Source organism: Solanum stenotomum, chromosome 2 (assembly GCF_019186545.1).
Source record: "Solanum stenotomum isolate F172 chromosome 2, ASM1918654v1, whole genome shotgun sequence".
NCBI lineage: Eukaryota > Viridiplantae > Streptophyta > Magnoliopsida > Solanales > Solanaceae > Solanum > Solanum stenotomum.
Genome location: NC_064283.1, coordinates 12159901 through 12182980, shown reverse-complemented (window position 1 = coordinate 12182980; position 23080 = coordinate 12159901). Strand labels below are relative to the sequence as shown.

Here is a 23080-nt window from a genome sequence, read left to right as displayed (position 1 = left end):
GAGTGGGTTTTTTTAAAATTAATGTGGGGTGGGGCGGATTGCGTGTATATGTGATTTTATGTGGGTTTAAACTTAATTTTAACCTTTTACATGTTATAAGAGTGATAGAACATTATTTATTAAGATAATTTCATTAAAGCTACTAAAATATTCAAGATAATAAATGAAAATGGTTCAATAAAAAATAATACAATTTCTTACATGTTTCGCAATTGACCTTTAAAAAATAAAACTTTAAGTCATTATCCTATTAAATTAATACAACTTAATGAAAACATGAATTTATTTTTATGAATTTTATTTGTAGTATCAAACATAACTAGAAAAAGAAAATATTAAAAAAATTATCCATGGCGGGTTCATGCGGGGCGGGTCTATGCGGGGTGGGGTGGGGCAGGTTGAAAATAAAAAGAGTTGTAATGCGGGGTGGGGAGGGGCGGGGCGGGGCGGGGCGAATTAAAAATTTAGTGGGTTAAGCTCAATTCGCACCGACCCCGCCCTACACCGCCCCATTGCCATCCCTATATGTCACATTATTCCTTTTTTATTATTAACATTTTTTAAAATTCTTTAAAAACATTATATCCTTTGTAGTTTGACAATATGGTTACCTTATTACTCTAATGAATTAAAATATCAACAAAAAGGGTGTTCGAAGTCAAAAGGGTCATTTTTTTCCTTCAAAAAATAAAAACAGCACATCAAAAAAAAAAATTAACCAAAAGGGCAAAATTGCTCATAACAAAAATTGACACCGTTCCATTAAAAGAAATAAAAAGCGATTTTCTCAAAAAAAAATCATTATTTCTTTAAAATCGCTGCTATAGCAGCATTTTTATATAAAAAAAAAATAATTAAAAGTGAAATCGTTGCTACAGCAGCGATTTTTTGTTAAGGAATTAAAAAAAACATAAAGAACAAGTTTTAAATTACATAAATTTTCGGCGGCAGCCATTTAAAAAAAAAACAAGTTTTTTAAAGAAAAAATCACTGTCGAGGTAGCGGTTTTTGGTTTTAATTTTCATTTATATCGTTGAAAGGGTAAAGATTTAAAAAAAAAATAGCTTTTTATGAAAATAGCTGGCTTCAGTTTTAATTTTTTTTTTTTTTATAACTTCAAAACTTTTTTTTAATTTCTTAAATAAAATCGCTGCTACAACAATAATTTTTATTTCTTTTAGCAGAATGACGTCAAATTTTGTTAGAACAAAATCGCTCCGTCAGGAGCAATTTTGCCCTTTTGATTAATTTTTTTGATGTGCTGTTTTTATTTTTTAAAGAAGAAAAATTGTCCTTTTGGCTTCGAACTCAACAAAAAGGTGCCATTGCCCATTAGTGCCCATATAAAAACATTATCTTGCTTGAAAAACCGGAGGAAGCTACATATTTTCTTGAAGAATCGGAGGAGCTCATATTTGGATTTGCCGCCTAATCCCCCAGAACTAGGGTAGAAATTTTTGGGCTATGTAATTTTTTTTTACTAGGTAATATAGGTTGTCTAAATTATTTTTTTAAAATGTTAATAATAAAAAAGGAATAATGTGACATGACATCCTATTAGGAGAGAGATAATGTTGTTTTTGTGTAAGTATATTTTAAGGAAAAGAGGTAAAGTTGGATGATATTGTGATCCTAAAACAAACATAAGTGATACTCCTAGATAATTTTTCAAACATGAGTGACCATCCAGGGAAATTACTCAAAATAAAACTGCAGCGCTGATGAATGTGTTAAATGAGTAAATAAGCATTAATGGAAGTTGACATTTAGCATCAAACCTAAATTTTTGCTGGCCACAATGAATAAATCATGCGGAGAAAACATCGATAAAGATACAAAATGGGGGAAGGAAATGAAACTCCGACAACAACGAGAAAAGCAAGCAGGCAAATCGTGATAGAACAGGCAGAGGAATCAAGATTTGCGGGTTTTTGCTCCTGTTGCTTGTTCCTCAGAATAGAGTACTGCAAAAAGGTTTTCAACTTTGTCACAATGAACGTCCAGACCAGAATTCCTATAATTGATGCAAGTATCGGCTTGGCTCTACCTGTAGAGTTGTCCGATCCAAAGTCTTCTAAGCCTTTAGTGCAGCTTTGTGCACCATTGTTTCTTTGTGGATCTGGTGGCAACTCTTTTCGACAAGGTCAAGCAGCTTCTCCAAATTAGAAGCCCAAGAATTCAAGATGTCATTGCTGTCTTTTGGGGGTTGGAAACAGACAATACCCATAGGTCTGTCTATCTTAGCAACCAAAGCTTTTGACACAACCATTTCAGATAGGTGCTTCTCCGCTTCCTGAAAAAAAAAAAAAAGAAAAGAAGATAAGAAATCACCAGACAAATGTATGCTATGAGAGGTAAGATGATTATGTGACAGTTGCAACATCTAGACAAACGGTGTTCAGTAACAATGAAGAGAAAATAGAATGGTGATTGGTTTTCAGTTCCAACATTTGAAAGTTAGTGCACAGAAGGTAAAAATTGGGAACATCTAGCAACTCTCCACTGAGTTATGTCAACAGCATTTTTTTTTCACACTGTTAACCTTCTTTACTATTTTAGTGCATAGGTGTAACAAATTTCCTGCCATCAGCAAGAACCAGAACAAGGATCTAAACTATTGTGAACCAGTTCTGAATTAACAAAGCTAGCAGCAAATGTTTTTCACAAGCACAGCTATATTGCTGCAAGGCACAGAGAGACCCCCAAGACTTACAGTTGCACTCGGCCTTTGCACTAAGGTTTAGACCACATTCACTTAATAATAGCAGGACCTCTCTAAATACCACCAAAGATGAAGTAAAACATGTAGCTATTGTACACAATACTTGAAACAAATTAGGAAAAGCAATAAACTTAACACGCACCTGAATATCGAGGCACAGTAAAACTGCCAGTCTCTTCAAGGTTATTCTCGAGTAGTATTTTGAGACGACAAGGATGTTCTGCAAGGAAAATAGTACTTAAAAAGTGAAACCACAATTCAAGAGGAAAATGGACTGCAGCATAGATCAACTTGACAGATGCCATTATCACAAATCATCCAACAGGAGAACTAAAAGTGAGCACTCAGATATTACATGCTCAATAACTCTCAGTTTGAGATCTTCAGCAGCCTTGTCCCCCAAAGTGCCACCAGGCATATTCTTCTCATTTTCAAACTCATCCTTGAATGTGTTCCATAAAGCAGTCCACTGAATGACCTCCATGGTAATCAATTGCTTCAGAAGCAGCCTGAAGCAAAAAAATGAAGGAAGATACCAAAACAATCATTAGGCTGAAGTTGGTTCCCCACTAGTGTAGAGGGTGGAGAAAATTGTAAATTTCTGAAAAAACAGTTTGTTGGATAAAAGATAAGAAATATATCCTTCTGAGCATGCAAAATTCCACATTTATATTGAAATAAAAGAGACTAGATAAGTTAGTCAAGTAGTAGAATAAGGTTATATACACGCTCATTGCTTGATATTTCTGTTTAGAGTTTCAATTTTTAAAATGTTAGTTTAAGAAAATAAGGACTTCAAAGATCCATTGATCATTGAATGACTCTGATCTCCCTCAGCCTTAACATGCAAGACACATATCAAATAAGCAAACATTGCAACAATGCAAAGCCCGATGAACCAGACTAGAACTCTATTGCTCCAGCCAATTTATTGTGTGATAAGATTTGACTAGGGAGGAAGTGTAAGATGGCTCAGTTGACATTTCTGCTATATTAACTATTAGTAAATGAAGAAAGTATTAAGACAGTTTCTGAAAGCTAGTTTGTCACGGATACATTGGATGAATCTGTGAATAGTAAAAAATCTTAGATTCTTGATCTTTCTGAAAGATGCAGAACGATATTGTTGATGGACAGGTGGCAAACATCCTTGACGTCCCAAAATAGAAATCGCTATATAAACTTAACTTGTGCCAAAGGAAGTATAAAATATTTATCATCAAATGGCCTATAACCACCACACAGAATGAAATAATTTCCACACAGAGTTGATGGAAATTGGCAAAATTTTTAGAAATCTTACCCCACAAATCCAAATATACAAATGCAAAGATAATATCACCATAAACATAGTTATTCCTTTTTTCCTTCTTTTTTTTTTATAAGTAGCAACAGTAAACGTAGTGCAATAGAGTTTTTTGCAAGAAACCTGAAATGAGGAATTTCTGAAAGATTTTTGTCCTCCAAAGTTGAGTTATGAAGACTTGATTGCATAGAATCATGGGGAGACAATACCAAGTACCAGCAAATTTTCCTCAGAACCTACATGAAATAACAGAGTTAAGCACACTGGTCAATCAATAATTATCTGCAATTAACCCTCTTCAAGATTTGGAATCTCAAATACAATGACGAGCTCCTCTATCTACATTTATATAAGTCTACAAATCGAAATGTTATTAAAAATAAAAAAATTATGCCTGATCCACTAAGAAAGGGCATCTAATAACAACTTAAGTTAACAAAACAGAATACATTGTATCTTATTTATCAGTGACTTCAAGTTAACAAAATAGAATACGTCCATCCATCCCACCCATATTTCTCCTAATAATATAAACTTGGACTCTAAAATCTATAAAATAATGTTATGTTTATTTAATCTTCTGGAGAATAATCAATGGTCTGTAGAAAGAGTTATAGCCAGACTAATGACTCTTCCTCCCCATTAGCTTTTATGTCTCTTCATATTATTCACACTTCCGCATTTACACATTCTTGTTTTCTTCTTAATCTAATTATCACCAAGTCTTATGCCACAGTTTTCGAAATTTGTTTTCCTTCTGCCCAAGATGTTCAATGATCAACACGGGTAGACTAAGAGCCTGTTTGGATTGTGGCTTATTTTAGGTGTTTTAAAGCCAAAATAGCTTTTACGCAATTTTGTAGTGTTTGGGTAAAATAAAAAAGTGCTTATAAGCACATGTTTTTAAGCCAAAAAATAAGCTAAAAGCCATAAGTAAAAATTTCTAACTTATGCCTTTATACGTCATAAGCCAAAAGGTAATCCAAACAGGCTAAAAGATAAAGCCCCCCCCCCCTCAATTATGATCATCTTTCTGACAGATGAAAAGGAATGCCTACCCCCTTTTCTAGGAAAATAAAAAGAATGCCGACCCTATCTTGTCAGATGAAGAGAAGCCTGACTAGCTGCAGAAGAATACAAGCCCAGCTCACAATTATCATATGATACCAGAGAAACACTAATCCTATTTCTTCTCTTCTTAAATAATTTGTTTCCTAATAAAGGGAAGAAAGAGTATCTCTTTATAAATTTGTCATATCTGATGGTTTTGTATCACCTCTACTTGATGTAGCAATTAGAATTTTCAGGTAGGTGAAAATTAATTTAATTGTCACCAAATCTTAAAGCTATGCAGCAGTGACGTATCTGTTACAACAGAATAATAATTCCCAACCCGTTTACTTTTGTCAGAGTTGGTACCTTTTATTGGTAAATCAATTTAGTTGTCACATATTTTTTTTTTTTTTTTTTTTTTGATGAAGTGAAATATCATTTAAGGCATCTAGGCAAAATGATATTGTGCAGCAGAATGATTATTCTTATATTTTCCTGTAAAGAATTGCTCATTAACCAACACTACATTTTATAGGCGTACTACTTTAAAAATTCAAAACTGATTTTCCATCGAATAATACCACAAGCACCATCTCGAAATTATAATTTATGCAGAATGCGAGTAATGCATGAAAGGGACCACTTACTGGTATCCACTGTGCTGGGTCTTCTTTCACAGAAGGGATCTCATATATAGCCTTGTAACAGCGACATATTTCAAGGTAATCATTGCTATGTGAGTAATACCTGCAACAGAAGTAGAACAAATGACACTCCAGTTTAAGATACACAAATGCAAAAAAACCATTCATTCCTCTAGAGCTATATCACTCTAAATAAGTAAGAATGTCATGCCTTAGGATTGATGACCTGCTAAATCAACAATTAAGAAAATCATGCAAGGTCACTCCAACCTAAAATTTTTTGGAGACGTGGCAAGAACTATTCTATGATAAATAAAATAAACTTTCATTTACATTTGATAGGTGATGCAACTTTGAAAGACCTTTACCACTTCAAAACCCAGTATCAGCTTAGGTGACTCAAATTTTTAGGGTGTAGATGAGCATAACCATATCATTTAATTGTCATGTATTCTGAAGACAACTTCGATCACTTCTTATAATCTTGAAAGGAAGTGCAAAGTATAGCAGAACTAAAATTGTCTTTTAAAGTTTAGTCACCTGCTCCCAATAAAATTTAAAGAATGAAAGTCCATTCACAAATAAACCAAAGCAAACAGAGCAAATATGGAACTATCTCAAACATGCAGCCCTGCAAAACTTGCTTCAGTCTCTATTTATTCAACGACATCCAAGGTGTATTATCTCTTCAAAAAAAAATATGAACCTTTCTACAAAAAAGAAACATTTCTGACAAAGCACAGATAGCATTCACTTTAATCCTTTGGCACAGTTGATAAGGGGAGGAAACTAGAATTCTCATAGACAACTAAAACATATATAAAATGAAGACAATCAGAATCTTTATTCAGAAAACATGTCTAATCCAAACTCAAATGAAAGCAAGATGTAGACAAACTGCCAGAAAATGAGTAAATAAGGAAGTTATGTGTCTTAAATACTAATATCTTCAGTCCCGATACTGCACAAATCACCAAAACTAAGTGCAGAAGTTGCAAGCTTTAAGTATGAACACATTAACTATTCCAAGTTCTTTTAAGAAAATAAATTATGTTATCTTAAAATTATACTCAGTTAGCATGAATGTGCTGAATGCTTGATAGCAAGAAGGGTGTTGCATTCAACAATTCTAGAGAAGGTAACTTGCTTAGTCCACATTTAAAGCATAATCAGATGTACCTAATCATTAATTGATAGTAGATCTGCTTCAACTCTGGCAGTGACGGAATATCTGCGGCAGGCTCCTCAACCACATTTTCACCCTCCTTTGCTTTCTTCTTTTCCTTAGATGGATCAGCTTCAAACACTCTGGGATTGATCTTTCTTGAGAGTATTTGAGCACGAACATAATCTTTATGATCTAAGCATAGACGAACCTGCAATATTCAGCACCACACAGTTAGTCCAAAAGCATGGTCTCATTAAAATTTTGGGTATAAAGGAGAAGGAAGAGTTTTACCCATCAAAAAGGAGAAAAGAGAAGGAAGAGTATCACATACTTGTTCAAGAATAAAGGCTATCTTTTCAGTTTTTGCCATTGCTCCAAAGGTTTCAACCTGTTAGTTAAGCCATGGACACATTACATTGTAAGTGGGAAAAAACATAAAGAGTAAGGACCAGAATATTGCAGTAAGACATCATCAATTGCACAAAGCAAAAAAGACCAAGAAGACACCAAAGTGAAGGTCAACAAACACTTACCGCAACTTCTTGCATCAAATCAGCAGCCTCACCTATGAGTTGTTGTTCTTCTTTAATCTTTGCGAGCTTCTTAATCAAGCGAGCTCTCTCAATCTCAACGTATATCTACATTCCAGATCATAGTTGTTCAGTAGGGAAGAGAATCAAATTGCAGTGATGTCTTTTCATCAAAATGAAAATGTGCTCACCTTTCCAGCAGACACACTGTTTAGTGTTTTGATAAGTTCGATCTTGGTGTCAAGATCGGGCGTCTGGTCAATGTACTGCATGGCTTGTTGAACCATGGCCTGTACAGCCTGCAGAAGTACCAGGGAAAACACCAAGCATATTAGTATAAAGTTTAAAGAAGACAAATGAACCCATAGTATCATGCATCAGTGTCATCGCAACTTGACAAAGTGCTGAAATGCCACAGGTATATTTTTCATGGGAATGGCTCATTCTATACACATATACATGGGGAAAAGGAAGAGCATAACTAAAAAGGCATTTCAATATGGAATGGACAGGACTTGGGAGCTTACAAATACTCTAGTATGATTACCTGATTTTCTCAAAACACAAGCACATTGGTAGTCAATTGCCCAAGCATTCACAGATGAAGCCACTAAATGCATGTTCCCAGGTAGATGGTAAGTGAAAACAAGTAAAGGCAAAAAAAATTCTAATTAAGCACGAAGCAAATGCGATCCAACTTCTTGATCATTTTTCAGTTGCCTAGCTTCATCATGCTATGCAATTCCATGGTTCAAATACTTCCTTGCATCCTTGGCCATTGCATCGCTAATTACTATTTTTTCTTCCTATAAGTTCAATACAGAAGTAGTGGTTGGTAGAAATACCTGTCCCCTAGGCAAACACATGCAAGACCACCCATGATCTCTTATTTCACTTATATCCCAAATCCAACATTCTCCCAGATAAATTTTTACAGCCATATGAAGCCTGGCTTAAAAGTTCCACACATATAAAGCTGCTAACCCACAATTTGGTTGCCAACATAGGTTTCTGTTTTTGTATTTTGGTCGTAGTTGACATTTTTCCTTGTACCTTACCCCTCCTAACCTCTATTTGTTTGGATTTGATTCCTAGCATTTCTGTAGGACCCCTCCACCAACATCACTAACCAAGAACTTTGGTCCTACATTCATCCTTTCCAAATTCATTTCCAAGAGAGCTAAAATGTGTCTTCACCTTCTTTTTTGGACAGGGTAAAAGCTCAAATGTGTGTTTACCTATCTTTCATATTACTCAAATCCTACAAATCCGGTTTCGACCATTTATTTTCAATAAGCATAAATACGAATATTAGATCTAGAGGTCGAGAAACCAAATGTCGCACTGAAATAATAATCCTAATAAACAACTCCATCAAAAATCTGAAAAAGGGAATTGCAAACGAAGCCGTCTCTAAAGTAGTTCATCAATAAAACAGGCAAAATCTCGGCACAACATGGCATTTGTGAACAGCGACATACCCAGTGAAATCCAAATGAGGATTCGAACTTGCATATTAACCATCCTGTATGTATTTTCCTTACCAGCATTTCTTATGCTGGAACACAACAATGTAAGACTCTCTTCAGTCTTTACTACTTCTTTTTTAATGATTGAGACCCTTCAAAACATGAGGAAATGGGCCCACCCTTCTTCTGTCGATCTCCACCTAAATACAAAGCTTGGTCCGCCGGCCGCATAGTGTAAGACTCACAAGTTCCTCAACCTTTTTTTTAAAACTTAAGAGAGGCAAAATTCATCCAACACCCTATCAAGTAGTATCCTTTTTTTAGCAGTGTTAAAAGTGGATGGCACGAGAGTTAGTGTTCCCGTATCACTTAAAAAACAAACAGGATAACTTTCCATTTTTTCTAAGTAGACCACAGCCAATCCAAACTTCTGCTATGTTCATGGAAGCATTCATAGGTAGTCCCACATATCTTTTTAATCAAGTAAACTAAAATACTAAGCACTACTCTGTGCTTTTGCTTTTCCAAAGTCCAAACAAAGGAAAGAATCTCTCTTCCATTCCTTTTGTACCAAGCAAAGCATAAAGATGAGCCCATCCACTCACCTAGACCTAGAGAAGAACATTGACCCAACGCCCTCACCTACTTCCTCATGTTACAAGTCTGCAAAGCTAAAACTCTTCTTGGATTTTGTTAGCTCTATAGCTTAGAAAGAGGCTACAAATCCTTTTTTTTGTGTGCTTAACTGATCTATCCTTGTAAAGCTTGCATCTTCTTGATGCCTTGAAATTAATCTACTTACTTCATCAAAAAAAAAAAAGTCTGCAAAGCTAAAACTGATGAAGTTTTTAATTACACACTAAGTAATCAGCACGTCTACATGCTCTTTCCATTGAATTTACAGCAAGACTACAAGAGCAAGGAAGAACCTAGAAAGTGTATTATAGCTCCAGCATATCATACATACTGCACAAACAATTATACTAATACATCGAAATTTATACATTTCAGAGAAAGAACTCAATTATTTTGGTACTATAAATCAGAAAAACAAAAAGTGAAAAAAAAGAGGACGGTCTGAAAGTAAGTCCAGTACATTGCCCTCTAAGTTCAAAACATGCCTTCTATCAGCATATCACAGGTGGGTTCTTCATCAAATCAATTTTGCTTATGTGATGGCCAAGATCAAATTTTGCTTATTTGCTCAGTAAAGTATTACTATATGAAACTCAATAGGTCAAATCAAAACTTCAATTACGTGAAAAATCAAGATCTTTATTTACTACCAACAGCTTAACCACACAATAATATACTGATCTCTAAAACTTCCTACTTTTTCCTTCACATAATTTAGCAAACAAAAACATGATTTTCAAGACCAGATTCATAAACAAACCAAAACCCAAATTTTAAAGTTGTAAAAATCAACTAATTAATAAATAAAATAGACAAACATGCCTGTTTCAATTGTCCACGGCGCTTAGACAATAGAACAATCTGTTCATTTAAAGTTTTCCATGCGCGAGCTTCAAAGCAAAGCTGAAGAATGTCTGTAGCTGCTTTTCTAGTACTGGCGACGTCGCCAGCTTGCCTCATCTGCTTCTCTACATTCAGAAGCGCCTCAATTTGCGCCTCCAATTTCCCATCACCTTCCTGTAAACATCAAAACATGATAAACAGCGTTAAGATCGAAAATTGAGCACGAATTATACAAATCGAAAGGAAAATCGAAGCTTACCATATTGATTGTTAAGTTTTTTTTGAAGTTCGATTGAGATCGATTCTCACAAACCCTAGAAGAGAGAGAGAGAGAGAGAGAGAGTAGAGTTTGAAGACTTTTACTTTAGAGTGTTTTTAACTTGTTTTCTAATAATTTTATTTGTCTAGTTTTCTTGTAGGAGTAGTTATGCTTGACAAAAAAAAAATAAGAATTAATATCTTTTAGAAAAAAATTAAATCTACATTTTAAAGTTGAAAAATTGGACATACCAATTTGATTATGAAAATTTAAAAATAATTTTATTTTATTTAAAAAAATTGAAGTTAGAATTGTGAAAGTTGGAAAAAAAAAGCAAGGATTTGTTTTCAAGTTGAAAATGGTAATTGAAAATTAAGTTGTGTTTAATATGAATATAAATTGAGGTATGTCTTTTTTTTTTGTATTTTTATGAGTGATGTAGAGCGAAAACTATGAAATTAGTTTTTGAAATTGAATTTTGAATTTTATAATAATTTTATGTTCAAACAATTTGTTGAATTAATAATATTTCTCGATGTGGCAGTTTTTCGATCTTTACTTTTAGGAGCGGCAGGGCTTGGTTGATGGGGGGTCCTCTGTCCGCATTCAATTTGATTGTGTCTGTCTTGATCTAACATTTTGTTATGAGTTGACTGAACAAATATGGATTGAAATTCAGATGGATTTGAGTTCAAGTGATACAACATTTTCAATCAATCATAGGGCCTATTTTATCCTTACTGAATTTATTCTATTGAAGCATACCGTACAAGTTTATTCTCATCTTACTGGAAGTGATAGAATCTTATCTGTGGAATTTTATAACAAAGGAAAGCCTTCAACCATAATACATTGTCATTTGATTGAAACAAGTTTTGTGTTGCTCACAACTCCTTAAGATCAAAGACAAGGTCGAACCATAATTTCAAGATTGCAATCTAACACACATTATGTTACCTACACAGACTCGCTAGTCAAAGTCAAACGGTTGTTTTTCCTTCTCTGCTCATTCTTTTTCTACAAATTTGGCAGGTGGATTACCAGAGAAGGGGGGACAACTCATTTTCCTTTGCCTTGTTCAATTTTGTCTTTTCTGATTGAAAGTAGCAAACACTTTACACTGCTTGGGTTGCATCATATCCAAGACAATACTTTTTGTAAATTGAGATGGATTGATCTTCGCTTATCTTGTCTCCTCCTTGTACTAGTTGATGTTGGGGCAATACTTAATACGAATTTTCGCATGCCCCAGACAGCCGGGGCGGACCCACATGGTCCCTTTCGAATGCTCGAGCACCCATTAACCTCGTATCGAAATATATATACTTATATAGAAATTAAGAGATGACGTATAAAAATTATAGTTGAGCACCCAGGTAAGCATGAATTTCAAAATACACAATTAATTTTACTGTAATAGTTAATTGACATGTAATATTATTGATTCATTATAAAACTTATGATTAATTGATGTAAGTTCCATTTCCGAGTAATTTGTATATCGATTTTTTTTAATGTATTTGCTTATAAGTATTCAAAATTGATGATATTATAGTACATTTTAAAAACCTATTCTTCATAACATAAAAAAAAAGAAAAGTTTAATTATAACAAAAGATTCTTAAGTATGAAGATTTATTCTTAATAAACTAATGTAGATATTTTTTTTAAAAAAATATGATCATTATTTTTAGTTTAATGGTTTAATGAGTCGAAATAGTCTATTATTAAAAAAAGATGTTAATGACGTGTCATGCCAACTAGGAGAGAGTGGGCTTTTGAAGTGTCAAGTATATTTGGAGGAAAATAGTGATAGTTGAGTGATATTTTGGTCCTAAAAAAAACACAAATGATATTTCAAGGCAAATTCCTTAACTTGGATAACCAGAATTGACTCCAAATAGTTTGGTTGGTGCAGTGGTTACAAGTGCACAGGCCTGTTAGCTAGCTTATATTCCAAGGTTTGATTCCCTCTTAGCACATAAATTTTTTGTTACAAATTCAATTCTCCTTTTTCTACTTATTTATTTCAATTTGATTTTTTTATTTTATTTTATTAAACGCCTTCCTCCCAACGCCCTAACCTGCATTGTTTTTCTAAAGACGTGTTAAATTTATGCACTTATATTTTGTAATTGATAGCTAAAGAAGCACCCACAATCTTAAAATCATGAAACCGCCCGCCATTGCGAGACAGCTTCAAGGTTCCCATCGATTACAAAGGTTTATACCATTGAGCTTGCTTATGCTCGCTCCCCTTTGATTGTATGTAATTTCTATAAGTAAAATTGAGTGTGGCTTCAATTGAGTTTGCCTTGGCTTCTTATGCACATGAGGAACTAATTGAGTGAAAACTTGTGTCAACTTTAGGTGGTTGTTGATCAAATCTGCCTATATTATTTATTTATATACAATACAAAAATGACACTTGCATATGGAGACCTAGTAAATTGAAATTACTTGCAAGTAAATGGAACTTCACTTGAATAACCAATTTTCTCCCACTTCTCCATTTTCTCTGCCATGGTTATCAAACAATGCATAACAATTTGTTCAAATGTGAGTTTTTCTATCCTTGTACGGAACAAACTCTAACCACAAGAACAGATGTACACATTGTTTAAATTCCAGAGTTAGATACAAAGTAAAGAATTCAAACAGCTATAGTTCTTTCAATAAATAGTTAAAACCAGCAAACACTTGTGAACCGATTATCCATCTCATCTCTTCACGATAGCAGGGAGAGCCCAGCTCGAGAAAGAGACACCGATGCATATTCATGGCTAGCAACAAGTGTTGTGTTGCATCTTAAACCTCAATAAATGATCAGTTGAACCTCCTTTTGAGTGATCTAAATAATGTCAGCAGGACGAAATAGGAATGTATTGTTGGGAAAAAATTGGTGATATTGAATTTGGTTTCTTTCCACTTGTTCTGCTTAAAGCTAGTATGAGGGTCTGGAGGAAAACTGGGACTCCAGACCAAACCCAAAATCAACCTCAGAACGACCAATTGGCGACCTGTCACTTCCTCTACCTCTAACATCACCAATTTCCTCAGAGTTACGACGTTGGGATATCTTCATAATATCATCTCCAATATCAAGATCGTCTTCCACCTTAATTCGTGTATCCCCATCACAGATATTTATATCTGTTTCTTGAATGTTGCTCTTAGGAGGCTTTGACACCCCTTCCTGTACATAGCTGCGAAAATTGATTTTTGAAGGTTCAATCCTTGAGCAGAATAGTTGAAGGAAATTTTTTATGCATCCCCGGTTATACACCCTGTTGTCTCCCTTATAACGAAAGTTTTCATATGTGGTCTGCATAAATCATTAGCAATAAAACAAGTCAAAATTGTATAATGAGAAGGCGATCAATCTCCTTCATCGAACAGCAATTATAAAGCCACTAAAAGTTGTATATCTATCAACTATTTTTTCTTAAAGTGTGATAGGATCACAAAAAATATTCATACCGTTCCTCTTTCAACAGCACTCTTTTTTTACTACTAAAAAGTTACTCCTTCAGATGTTTTTCCAATTCTTTTTCTTTCGGAAGTTATGGAAGACAAGAAGAATAAAGTTTAAAATAATAGAGCATCTTATGAAATAGAACAAATGGAAAAAGAGCATGAGATGGAACAAACTTAGGCATTTGTTCTTTATAGCTAAATCAACAAGTCTAGCCCGTAGAGAGGCTCTTATGAGGAATATATGAACCATCATCATGAACAAAGAAACAACACACTGACAGATTGGCAAGGGGTAAAAAAAACATTAGAAAGAAACATATATTACTCGAGGAAATACGTGTTTTACATTTTAAATTAGATGATCTCAAGTCTTAACTATAGATCATATTCTTGAAATAGAACATTCCACTTCCTCTAATATATATGAATTAACAAAATCATGCAAACATTTGTCACATTTTTCTGGAAAAACAACCCTTGAAAAATAACCAATAAAATGTAAAGAAGAAACGTCAAAAAAGAATTCCCACCATGATAGCAAATAGAGGCCAAAAGGGAGTTATTATCTTCTACTTTTCTCCTAATCATTTGTATTAAATTTTCTAAATGCATGGACAAGTGTCACTGACAAGCCATCAATCATTTGGAAGGGATGCATACTTGTGTCCAATAACACCATAACAATAATGGAGTCGTCATCTAGGAATAAAAAATATTACTATGATTGATAGTACTCAGATGCAATACAGCAGAAAAGCGTTAAATTATTAATTGTAAGAGGTTTCAAACCAAACTAACCTGATTTGTACCAATGAGATACAAATGGAAGCCAGTAAGCCCTCCAACAAACCACAGTGCAATAAAACAATAGGCCATCAATGCTGCAGATGCCGGTGATTCTTTGATAGCTTTCCAAAGAGTTCCAGAATCATCCATAAGAAGTTTCAGATACAAAGCCGATATGGAAAAGACGAAAACACAAAGGAGGGCTGTTGAAGAAACAAATAGAAAGAAGCACCGATAGTTCCGCTGTGCACCAACAAAGAAGAAGAGAAAAAAGGAAAGTGTCTCAAAAGGATATCGAAACAGCATTTAGAAAAGAAGAAGAGCTTCTCTTCTCCTAAAATTTGTATATTAACTTTTTTCCAATATCAACATTTTTGAGTCAGGATACAGTTGGCACATTTCATCTTTAAATGAACCAAATAAATTAGGAAGCGTAAGAAAAGTAACAAATAGAGAATTCTCCATGGAACTTCAAGAAAAAGAAATAGTAATGAAAAAATGGATGTACTTACCTTCCCAATGCATTGACCCACCCAAGGGCAATGATGATCAAATCGCTCCACACAATTATCACATACCGAGCAATGAGAGCATCTTGGTGGACGGTACAACATGCACGTTTCACAATATTTAACTCGTACAGGCAAACCATTCACAAGGACTTCTTTGAAGCGAGGCGGTCTACTGCCAGTTTCAACGGAAGCTGAAGAATCATACCCTATAACTTCCTCTGGAGGATGAGAATTACGAGGAACAATGCCAGGATCATTTGCTGATGTTGAAAGTAGAAGTATAAAGACCTATGGCAACCAATACCACATTAGGATATTGAAATACTAAGAAACAACAGAATAGAGCATTATGATGATACTATAGGATTCCAACTGCTGCAAACCACCTGCGCACCCCAAAAGAATATATGTGTGTCTTCAAGAATGAGTGCTAACCTTATGAGAAGAAAAGAAGAATGCACGTTGGCAGTTATGAAAGTTAAGCAAAAAACAGGGGTAAAGGCAGCTGGCAACAATGTAAGCAACAGGGTGAGCAAGGTGGGTATCTTGGTAGAAATCAAGCCTCTACTTCTTTTTGGGAGGGAAAAAGGGGAAGGCAGAAACTCATAGACAGATTTCTGTTCAAAAAATTGAAGAAGGAACACATAGAATTTTCATGAAACGCATGCAAAGTGGATCATTAACAGACACTAAAAGGAAGAGTTAAGAAACTAACATAAATTGTGAAGACAATAGTTATCACCAAAATTGCATATCCTGCACTTTCTCGTTGGAGTTCAAGCACGAGATTTCTGGCCACAAATACACAAAATAGAACAACAGGGACAAGGATGAGCGTGAAGGTGATAATCAATGACTTAGCATCTGGTCCAAATATTAGCCTCCCACCAAGCAAGAATTTCTGCACATGACATAAACCACAAAAAAAGAGTCAAGTACAAGGACATATGTCCAAGTGAAAAATAGCATACTCATACTCAGTCGCAAAATCAATAGATAGATTCTCGTTTTAGGAAACAAACAATTGATCACAATACGTAGCTACTTTACAGACAGCAAATTTAAGAAGTTCCCTTGGGTGTTGAAGGTGAATTGGGGCGTCACAGTCACTTCTCTTTTTCTTTTTAGATAGGACAGTTTTTTTTTAAGGAGAAACCATAGTTTTTAAATTTGAGGTCGTAAATTTCAAGTGCCCTCATGTTTGAGAAGATGAGAGCTTTTTCCTTCCAGATGGTCACTAGGCACCAAAAGATCCTTTTATTGATCAAAGAAGGCTAAGATCCCCAGCTACATTACAGTTTCCGAGGAGTCCGTAACAAGTAGCAAAGCCTAGTAGAACAGAAAAATTGTCTTTGATTCATTTCACCAATTGGTGCTTTAACTGAATCACATTGTTGGTATACCCTTAAACCACCATGACATATTATATATTACCCCTTCTAAACAAAAGATGTATCAACTTATGGCCTACCTACAAAAAATGACTAACAATAGGAACTTGCAAGTTTGATCAACGAGTCCCTGGTAATTGGTATTGCATCTCAATGTTCAAGCCACCACTGCCTTTCAGCAGACTAACTCCAACATAAACGAAATTGTGATCTAAATTTTGCACTAAATTTTAAACTTAAAATCTCAAACATAAGTAAAAATGAATTACAGGTGCTCTCTGTCGGTACCAATATCACAACTATGCTCGCATATATTGGACTTAGGAGATCCTATTTCTATCAGCTGACCCTAGTCCACTAATAGGAACAACCGCTTTCTATGTTGAATAAAAACTTCCAGATTACACCAGAAATTTCCAGGCAGCTCATATTTCTGCAAATACTGTGATGCTCACATTTACTGACTTTTCATCAATTTGAATTGAATTATTTATAGTTAAAAGGATAAAAATATTGACAATCACAACAATTTCACGTATTTATAACACAGATAAATTATGATTTTACCTCTATCTATGGAATATGCAATCTATATATATATTACAGAGAAAAAATTCATAACAATACAATCTTTCCTTTGGGAAGAAAAGTAAAACCATGATCACATATTTTGCAAGTGTCACTCAGCATTTCTCTTGCAACGAGAAAAGTACCCTGCTAAAAGTGATTGTCAAAAGCAGTATGTCCAAAGGATAGCTTGTGAACAGACACATATAGAAGAATACGGGCATGAGAAAAAAAATCTTGTCTCGTTCAAGAGACCATTCACCTCTTTCCATTCAGACCTTTCTCGTCGCTTCCTGCCAGTTTGATGCTGCTGATATTTCGACAGCACTGTGTTTCCTCTGCGATGTCTATTAATTTTTTTTTAATAAATGGTACCCACTGCCTATTCATGTCTATTCCTGTGATTGTTCCAGCAGCACATGCCATGTTTAACATCAGCATCAGTACGCGGACAAGTTTGTCACCATCCGTGAACAAGTTTGTAGTAAACACTTAGTTTCTGTACAACAACACGTTTTGGTTAATGCATATTAAGCGTCATGTTACCATCCGGTAACACGTCTTCAGTCAACGCTCAATCAGCAGCATGCCGCAGTCCAGCAACACGTTGTCATCCATCAATACATTTCTCTTCTTTTTTTTTTTTGATACGGTAAAGATTTATTGACTAGGTAACAAGAAGGTACCAAAACCAAAAGTTAAAAAAGACAGCGGGGAATATCCATACAGTCAATTACAACATCTCCCTAGCAGCTCCAAAAACTCCATTTATTGATCTATATTATCAAGGAAACTGCTTTTACACCAGCAAACAAATTATGTAAACACTTAATTTAACTCTAGAAATATGGTCTTTTTGCCCATCAAAACAAGCTTTATTTCTTTCTAGCCAGATAGTCTAGAATATGCACAAAGGTATAGTTCTCCAGATTTGCTTCAAAGCTTTGTGTGTTCCCTGGTGCTGCGAACTCTCCAATAATTCCTTCACACACTGAGGCATGATCCAAGAGATCCTGCAAATACTGAAGAAAAATTCCCAACATTGTCTAGCTATTCTGCAATGCAAAAGAAGGTGATTCACAGTCTCCAACTCTTCTTCACATAAGTAACATTGATTACTTAGTGCAAAACCCTTTATCTGAAGATTGTCCTGCGTAAGGAAAGCTCCCCATGCTATAATCCAACCAAAACAAGCAACCTTTATAGGAGCTTTAGTTCCCCAAATCCCTTTCCATGGCCAACTAGTATCACAAAATCCTGTTTGCTTCATTAGAAGGTTATAGCACTTTTTTACTGAAAAGGTTCCATCATACTAGCTATCCATACTAGTGAATCCCCTTTACTCTGATCAATGTGGGTATAATCCAGTTGAAGGAGCAATGGACAAAAGTCGTCAATTTCCCAATCATTCAAATTCCTTCTAAAATTCATCTGCCATCCCGTGTTGAAATAAAAATCAGCCACAACTCCATCTTTGTTAGTGCAACAACTGAAAAAAAGAGGAAATTTTTGTTTCAAGCACTCATCACCTGTCCATAAGTCAGTCCAAAATCTAATTTTTGCTCCATTCCCCACCTACAATTTGGTGAATTGTTGAAAGTTGAAACTTGGCCCATAACTTACAAATCCCTTTCCATACTCCCCCTCTAGTGTATGAAATATTTGAAGGGGGGATTCCAGCCTTGCCTGCTACCATAGATTGCTTCAATTATTTTGATCCAGACCACCCCTTCGTTCCTGCTAAATCTCCAAAGCCACTTACACAACATGCTTTTATTGTGCAATCTCAAGTTTCTAATTCCCAATCCACTCCCTTCCTTTGCACTAGTGACCACTTGCCATCTAACTAAGTGAAACTTTTTGTTGCTACGATTTCCTTCCCATAAGAACTTATTCCTCATAGAGTTCATCTTTCTTTCAATTGCATCAGCCATAGCAAATAATGACATTAGATAGGAAGGCATACTATCAGTTTAAATAGCATCACGTGATTAATTTGCCACACATAGCCCAGCGCTCACCATCGACATTGACATTCAGTAATCCTTTACCAGTCAACACAGTTGGTGGCATGTTGTTGTCCAACTATACATCACTGTCCAATAACATGTTTCTAATCAGGACGAAGTTAGCACCACAATGTCATCAGCGCCATGGCATTATTTGGTTATCAGAGCCACAAATTATTAGTAACTCAAGTTGATTCACCTTAAGCTTGACGGGTCATATTAAAATATAAGATAATTAATGGCATGGCAACAAATGCACTGCTATTAAAGTCAAGATCAGTGCTATAGTAGTAAGTTGTGTAATAACTGTATAAATAAGCCAGTACCACAATTAGCGCAGTCAAGCAGTGCATTAGTGCACGGCAGTCAATCCTTTATCAAGCTCATATATATTTCTATATTTTCTACAATCTCACTAAGGTATGTTATCACTCTTCATAGCTGTCGAGTGCTTCCTAACTTTTAACACCTGTGTCAGGTGACTCTTGTATCTTATGTGCATCATGAGAGAAACATTTTTTTTGGATAAGTAGTTTAATTGATGTAAGAAGGAGAAATCCCTATATTCAAGTCATCTACCAAAAACATCAAGTTAATAAGGATGATATTTGTTCTTTCTTAATTTCCACTTTACCTTAGATTTTCACAGCTAGAAGTGCCAAATCTTGCAAAAATCCTTATAATTTTAGGCCCTGAATGACAATCCTACTAGAAATATCAAAATTCAGGTCAAAGAGTATGCCCCACGTCACACCAGATGTAGTATGTTGAGACCATAACCATAACTATCGCTTTGATGCTAAGTTGCTTGGACTCTTCACTTTTGCTACAGCACCCGTGTCGACACGACATGGGTGTGGGATCCATACCCAATTGGGTCAACAGATTTTGGGTACTTTGACCAAAATCGACAGAGAAATTCCGGACAGGTTCAATTATTTCTGTAATCTAAACAAAAGCTCGTGAAATTGAAGAAAATGGAATACCTTGTATATAGAAATTTCTTAAGACACTCCCTTTCCATTTATCTCCTTCCAAGATTCTCCTCTTATTAATATTTTCTCCTAAAGTTTTCTACATAATATCTCATAATTTAGGTTTTATAGCTCTATTTTTAGCTGAATCCCTGCACCCGTATTAAAACCTGAATCCATATCCCCAAATCTTAAAATTTAGCTCATGAAGGATCCGACCTCTAGATCCATATCCGTATCAAATACCCGCAACTTAGCATTGAGGAGCAAAGCTCTTAAATGATGAAATTACAAGTTCCCATTAGTAATCATGAAGAATTACTAGGAATACATCATGATAGGCTTAGTTCAAGTGGCAACTATTGAGGGACTTGTGATTACGTCACATGTTCAACCCCTACATCATGCAAATTAAACCTAATATTTAAGTGGAAAAGGGTAGATGAACGGATCCATTATTTCCAAGTTTCAAAGGTTGTTGTTGATCCTAACGGTTGGTCCCAACGGAATTCTTGATCATAATTTATTTCATCAATGCCGAGACTTTATTGAACTAACTACAACTAACGAACTAACTAAAACTAACGAACTAACTACAACTAACGAACTAACTAAAACTAATGAACTAACTACAACTAACGAACAATTATTCCTTCCTCTAATGCTAAATAGCTCATTGGACCATAAGAAACCATCCGAGACTACTAACCATCAATCACGCATATCAGCTACCTCCCACCAGAACAAATACCAGGTAATTCCATCCATCAAGACTCAAACAAATGGAAAGAACTGACATACTGTTTTCATCCTTTGCTTAGGTTTGAACGTGAGACTTCATAATTCTCATCCCACCTCATTAACCACTATTCCACCAAATTTTACTTCTTCACAGCTATTTCAAGAATTTGAAATAGACATCCATAGAAAGTAACAAACCAGAAACTCAATACAAAGAACCCCACAAACACAACTCAATTCCAACACCCCCAACCCCAAAAGACCAAAGCTTTCATTTTTTTTCTCATCAACACAAGCTAACTCTTAAAACAGTAAACCCCACATCAAATTCCAGCAAAGTAACACCAACCCATCAATCATTATTACAATATAACCACACCCAATTATCAATAAACTTCAAAACAAAACATAACCTCAACCAAAAAAAATAAAAAAATAATAATTCAAGAAAGCAAAATTATTGTTAAATAAGTATATAAACTAGTAAGAGGTGCTTACATTGTTGGCCTTCCAAGACTGGTACACGAGCTTAGGCTGTTTAGCCATGAAAGATTGATTCTTTGTCACTTTGCTAAAGCAACAAGAAGAAGAAAACACAAGTAAAAATTATTTACTTTCATTAAATTTTTTTGTCCCTTTTTTCCTTTTTTGGCTTTTTGTTCAACTTTTAAATGGCGCTTGTGGTTCAAATGCGGTGGATTTAATGATGGTTCGTTAGCTTTTTCTTTTTTTATTCTATAGTTTTTTCCATTAATATAATAATTTTCTCTCTTTTTCTTTTTACTTTCCGTTTTAATCAATTAGGACATTTCTCTTTTTCCCTTTGACCAGGTGTAAATTGGAAATTGATTTGTTGTAAAAAAGAAGTGTTAATTTTTATTTTGAAAATAATTGGTTTTGATTTTAAGTAAACAAATTAAAAATTATGTCATGTAAAAGGTTAATGTCTCGTGCAATGTTCCTTCGAATATAACGTTATTAATATGATATATTGAGCTACATGATATAGTGTTTTTTATTGAATCATATATATTTGAAAAGCGGCCTTTAATTACCCATTATCAATAAAATATCTGGCATGTAACAATTCTTTATATTTTTACACCAAGAAAATCACAGTAAATAAATTTTGTTAAGTTTCTTTAAATGGCTAAATTCTTGGACAATGAATAAGATTTTTAAACAATGAATAAGATTTTCCCTTAAAATACTGCATATATAGTTTAATTTTTTAAAGAGTATCCCTCATTTGATTTTTATTTATCCACTTTAAATTTAATTTGTTTCATAAAAAGCAATAATTGATAAAAGTATTTTACTACACTACCCAAATTAAATTAGTATTTAAATGGAACATACAATATGAATTCATAATATTAAATAACCTTTTGAACATGCAACTTGAGATCATAATTTAAAATTTCGAATAATAGAATTAAAAAAAAAAAAAGTTTCCAAACTAATTTATATTTGGTAAAAAAAAAGTATTTATCCTTTTGAATTATGCATCTAAAAAGAAGCACGCATACTCATCTTACAAAGATTATTCGTAATTGTTGACAAATGGCTTTTTATAAACTTATATGTATTTAAAATTTATAATCACAAATATTCATTTTTAAAAAATACAGAGATATAAATTTATTATATGGTTCATTAAAATATCTCTCCACATCTGTCTATGAACTGTGGTTTTCCCATTATTATTATTTTAATGTTACATGAGTAATGCTTGTAATTAATAAAATGTTTTCTAAATTATAATTTAAATTTTATTTACCATATAAATAGAGATTTTGTAAAGAATTTGTTATAAACTATAGCACTATTTATTACTAATTATTTTGCATAAGTGGCATTGAAACTTGTTTATAAAGTGATCTGTCATTCTTGTTTGTGTAACTAAAAACTAGAATTTTAATAATTATAAATTTAAATTTATAAAGTGATCTGCCATTCTACATGTTGCAAGTCTCAAAAACTTAATTATTTT

At 34.2% G+C, this 23080-nt stretch overlaps 2 protein-coding genes across 3 annotated transcripts; both read right to left on the bottom strand.

Annotated features, from left to right (window-relative positions):
• Positions 1 to 1726: 1726 nt before the first annotated feature.
• On the bottom strand, positions 1727 to 10769 carry LOC125855031 (26S proteasome non-ATPase regulatory subunit 12 homolog A-like). 2 transcript variants are annotated; one of them, XM_049534671.1, is made up of 12 exons: positions 10631 to 10769; positions 10351 to 10545; positions 7615 to 7722; positions 7427 to 7531; positions 7225 to 7281; positions 6905 to 7101; positions 5729 to 5828; positions 4152 to 4264; positions 3078 to 3231; positions 2865 to 2942; positions 2048 to 2293; positions 1727 to 1964 (listed from the first exon to the last, which is right to left on the bottom strand). In XM_049534671.1, exons 1-11 carry the CDS (start codon positions 10631 to 10633, stop codon positions 2075 to 2077), a joined length of 1329 nt encoding a protein of 442 aa, XP_049390628.1. In that variant the 5' UTR covers positions 10634 to 10769; the 3' UTR covers positions 1727 to 1964; positions 2048 to 2074. The 2 variants fall into 2 exon arrangements, with proteins under 2 accessions (XP_049390628.1, XP_049390629.1); XM_049534672.1 differs by having other exon boundaries at positions 1727 to 2293; positions 10631 to 10699.
• A 2305-nt stretch (positions 10770 to 13074) lies between these two features.
• Positions 13075 to 21770, bottom strand: LOC125855286 (protein S-acyltransferase 8-like). The gene is made up of 5 exons (XM_049534998.1): positions 21586 to 21770; positions 16121 to 16306; positions 15406 to 15693; positions 14906 to 15136; positions 13075 to 13955 (listed from the first exon to the last, which is right to left on the bottom strand). Exons 1-5 carry the CDS (start codon positions 21631 to 21633, stop codon positions 13575 to 13577), a joined length of 1134 nt encoding a protein of 377 aa, XP_049390955.1. The 5' UTR covers positions 21634 to 21770; the 3' UTR covers positions 13075 to 13574.
• Between the last annotated feature and the right edge of the window lie 1310 nt (positions 21771 to 23080).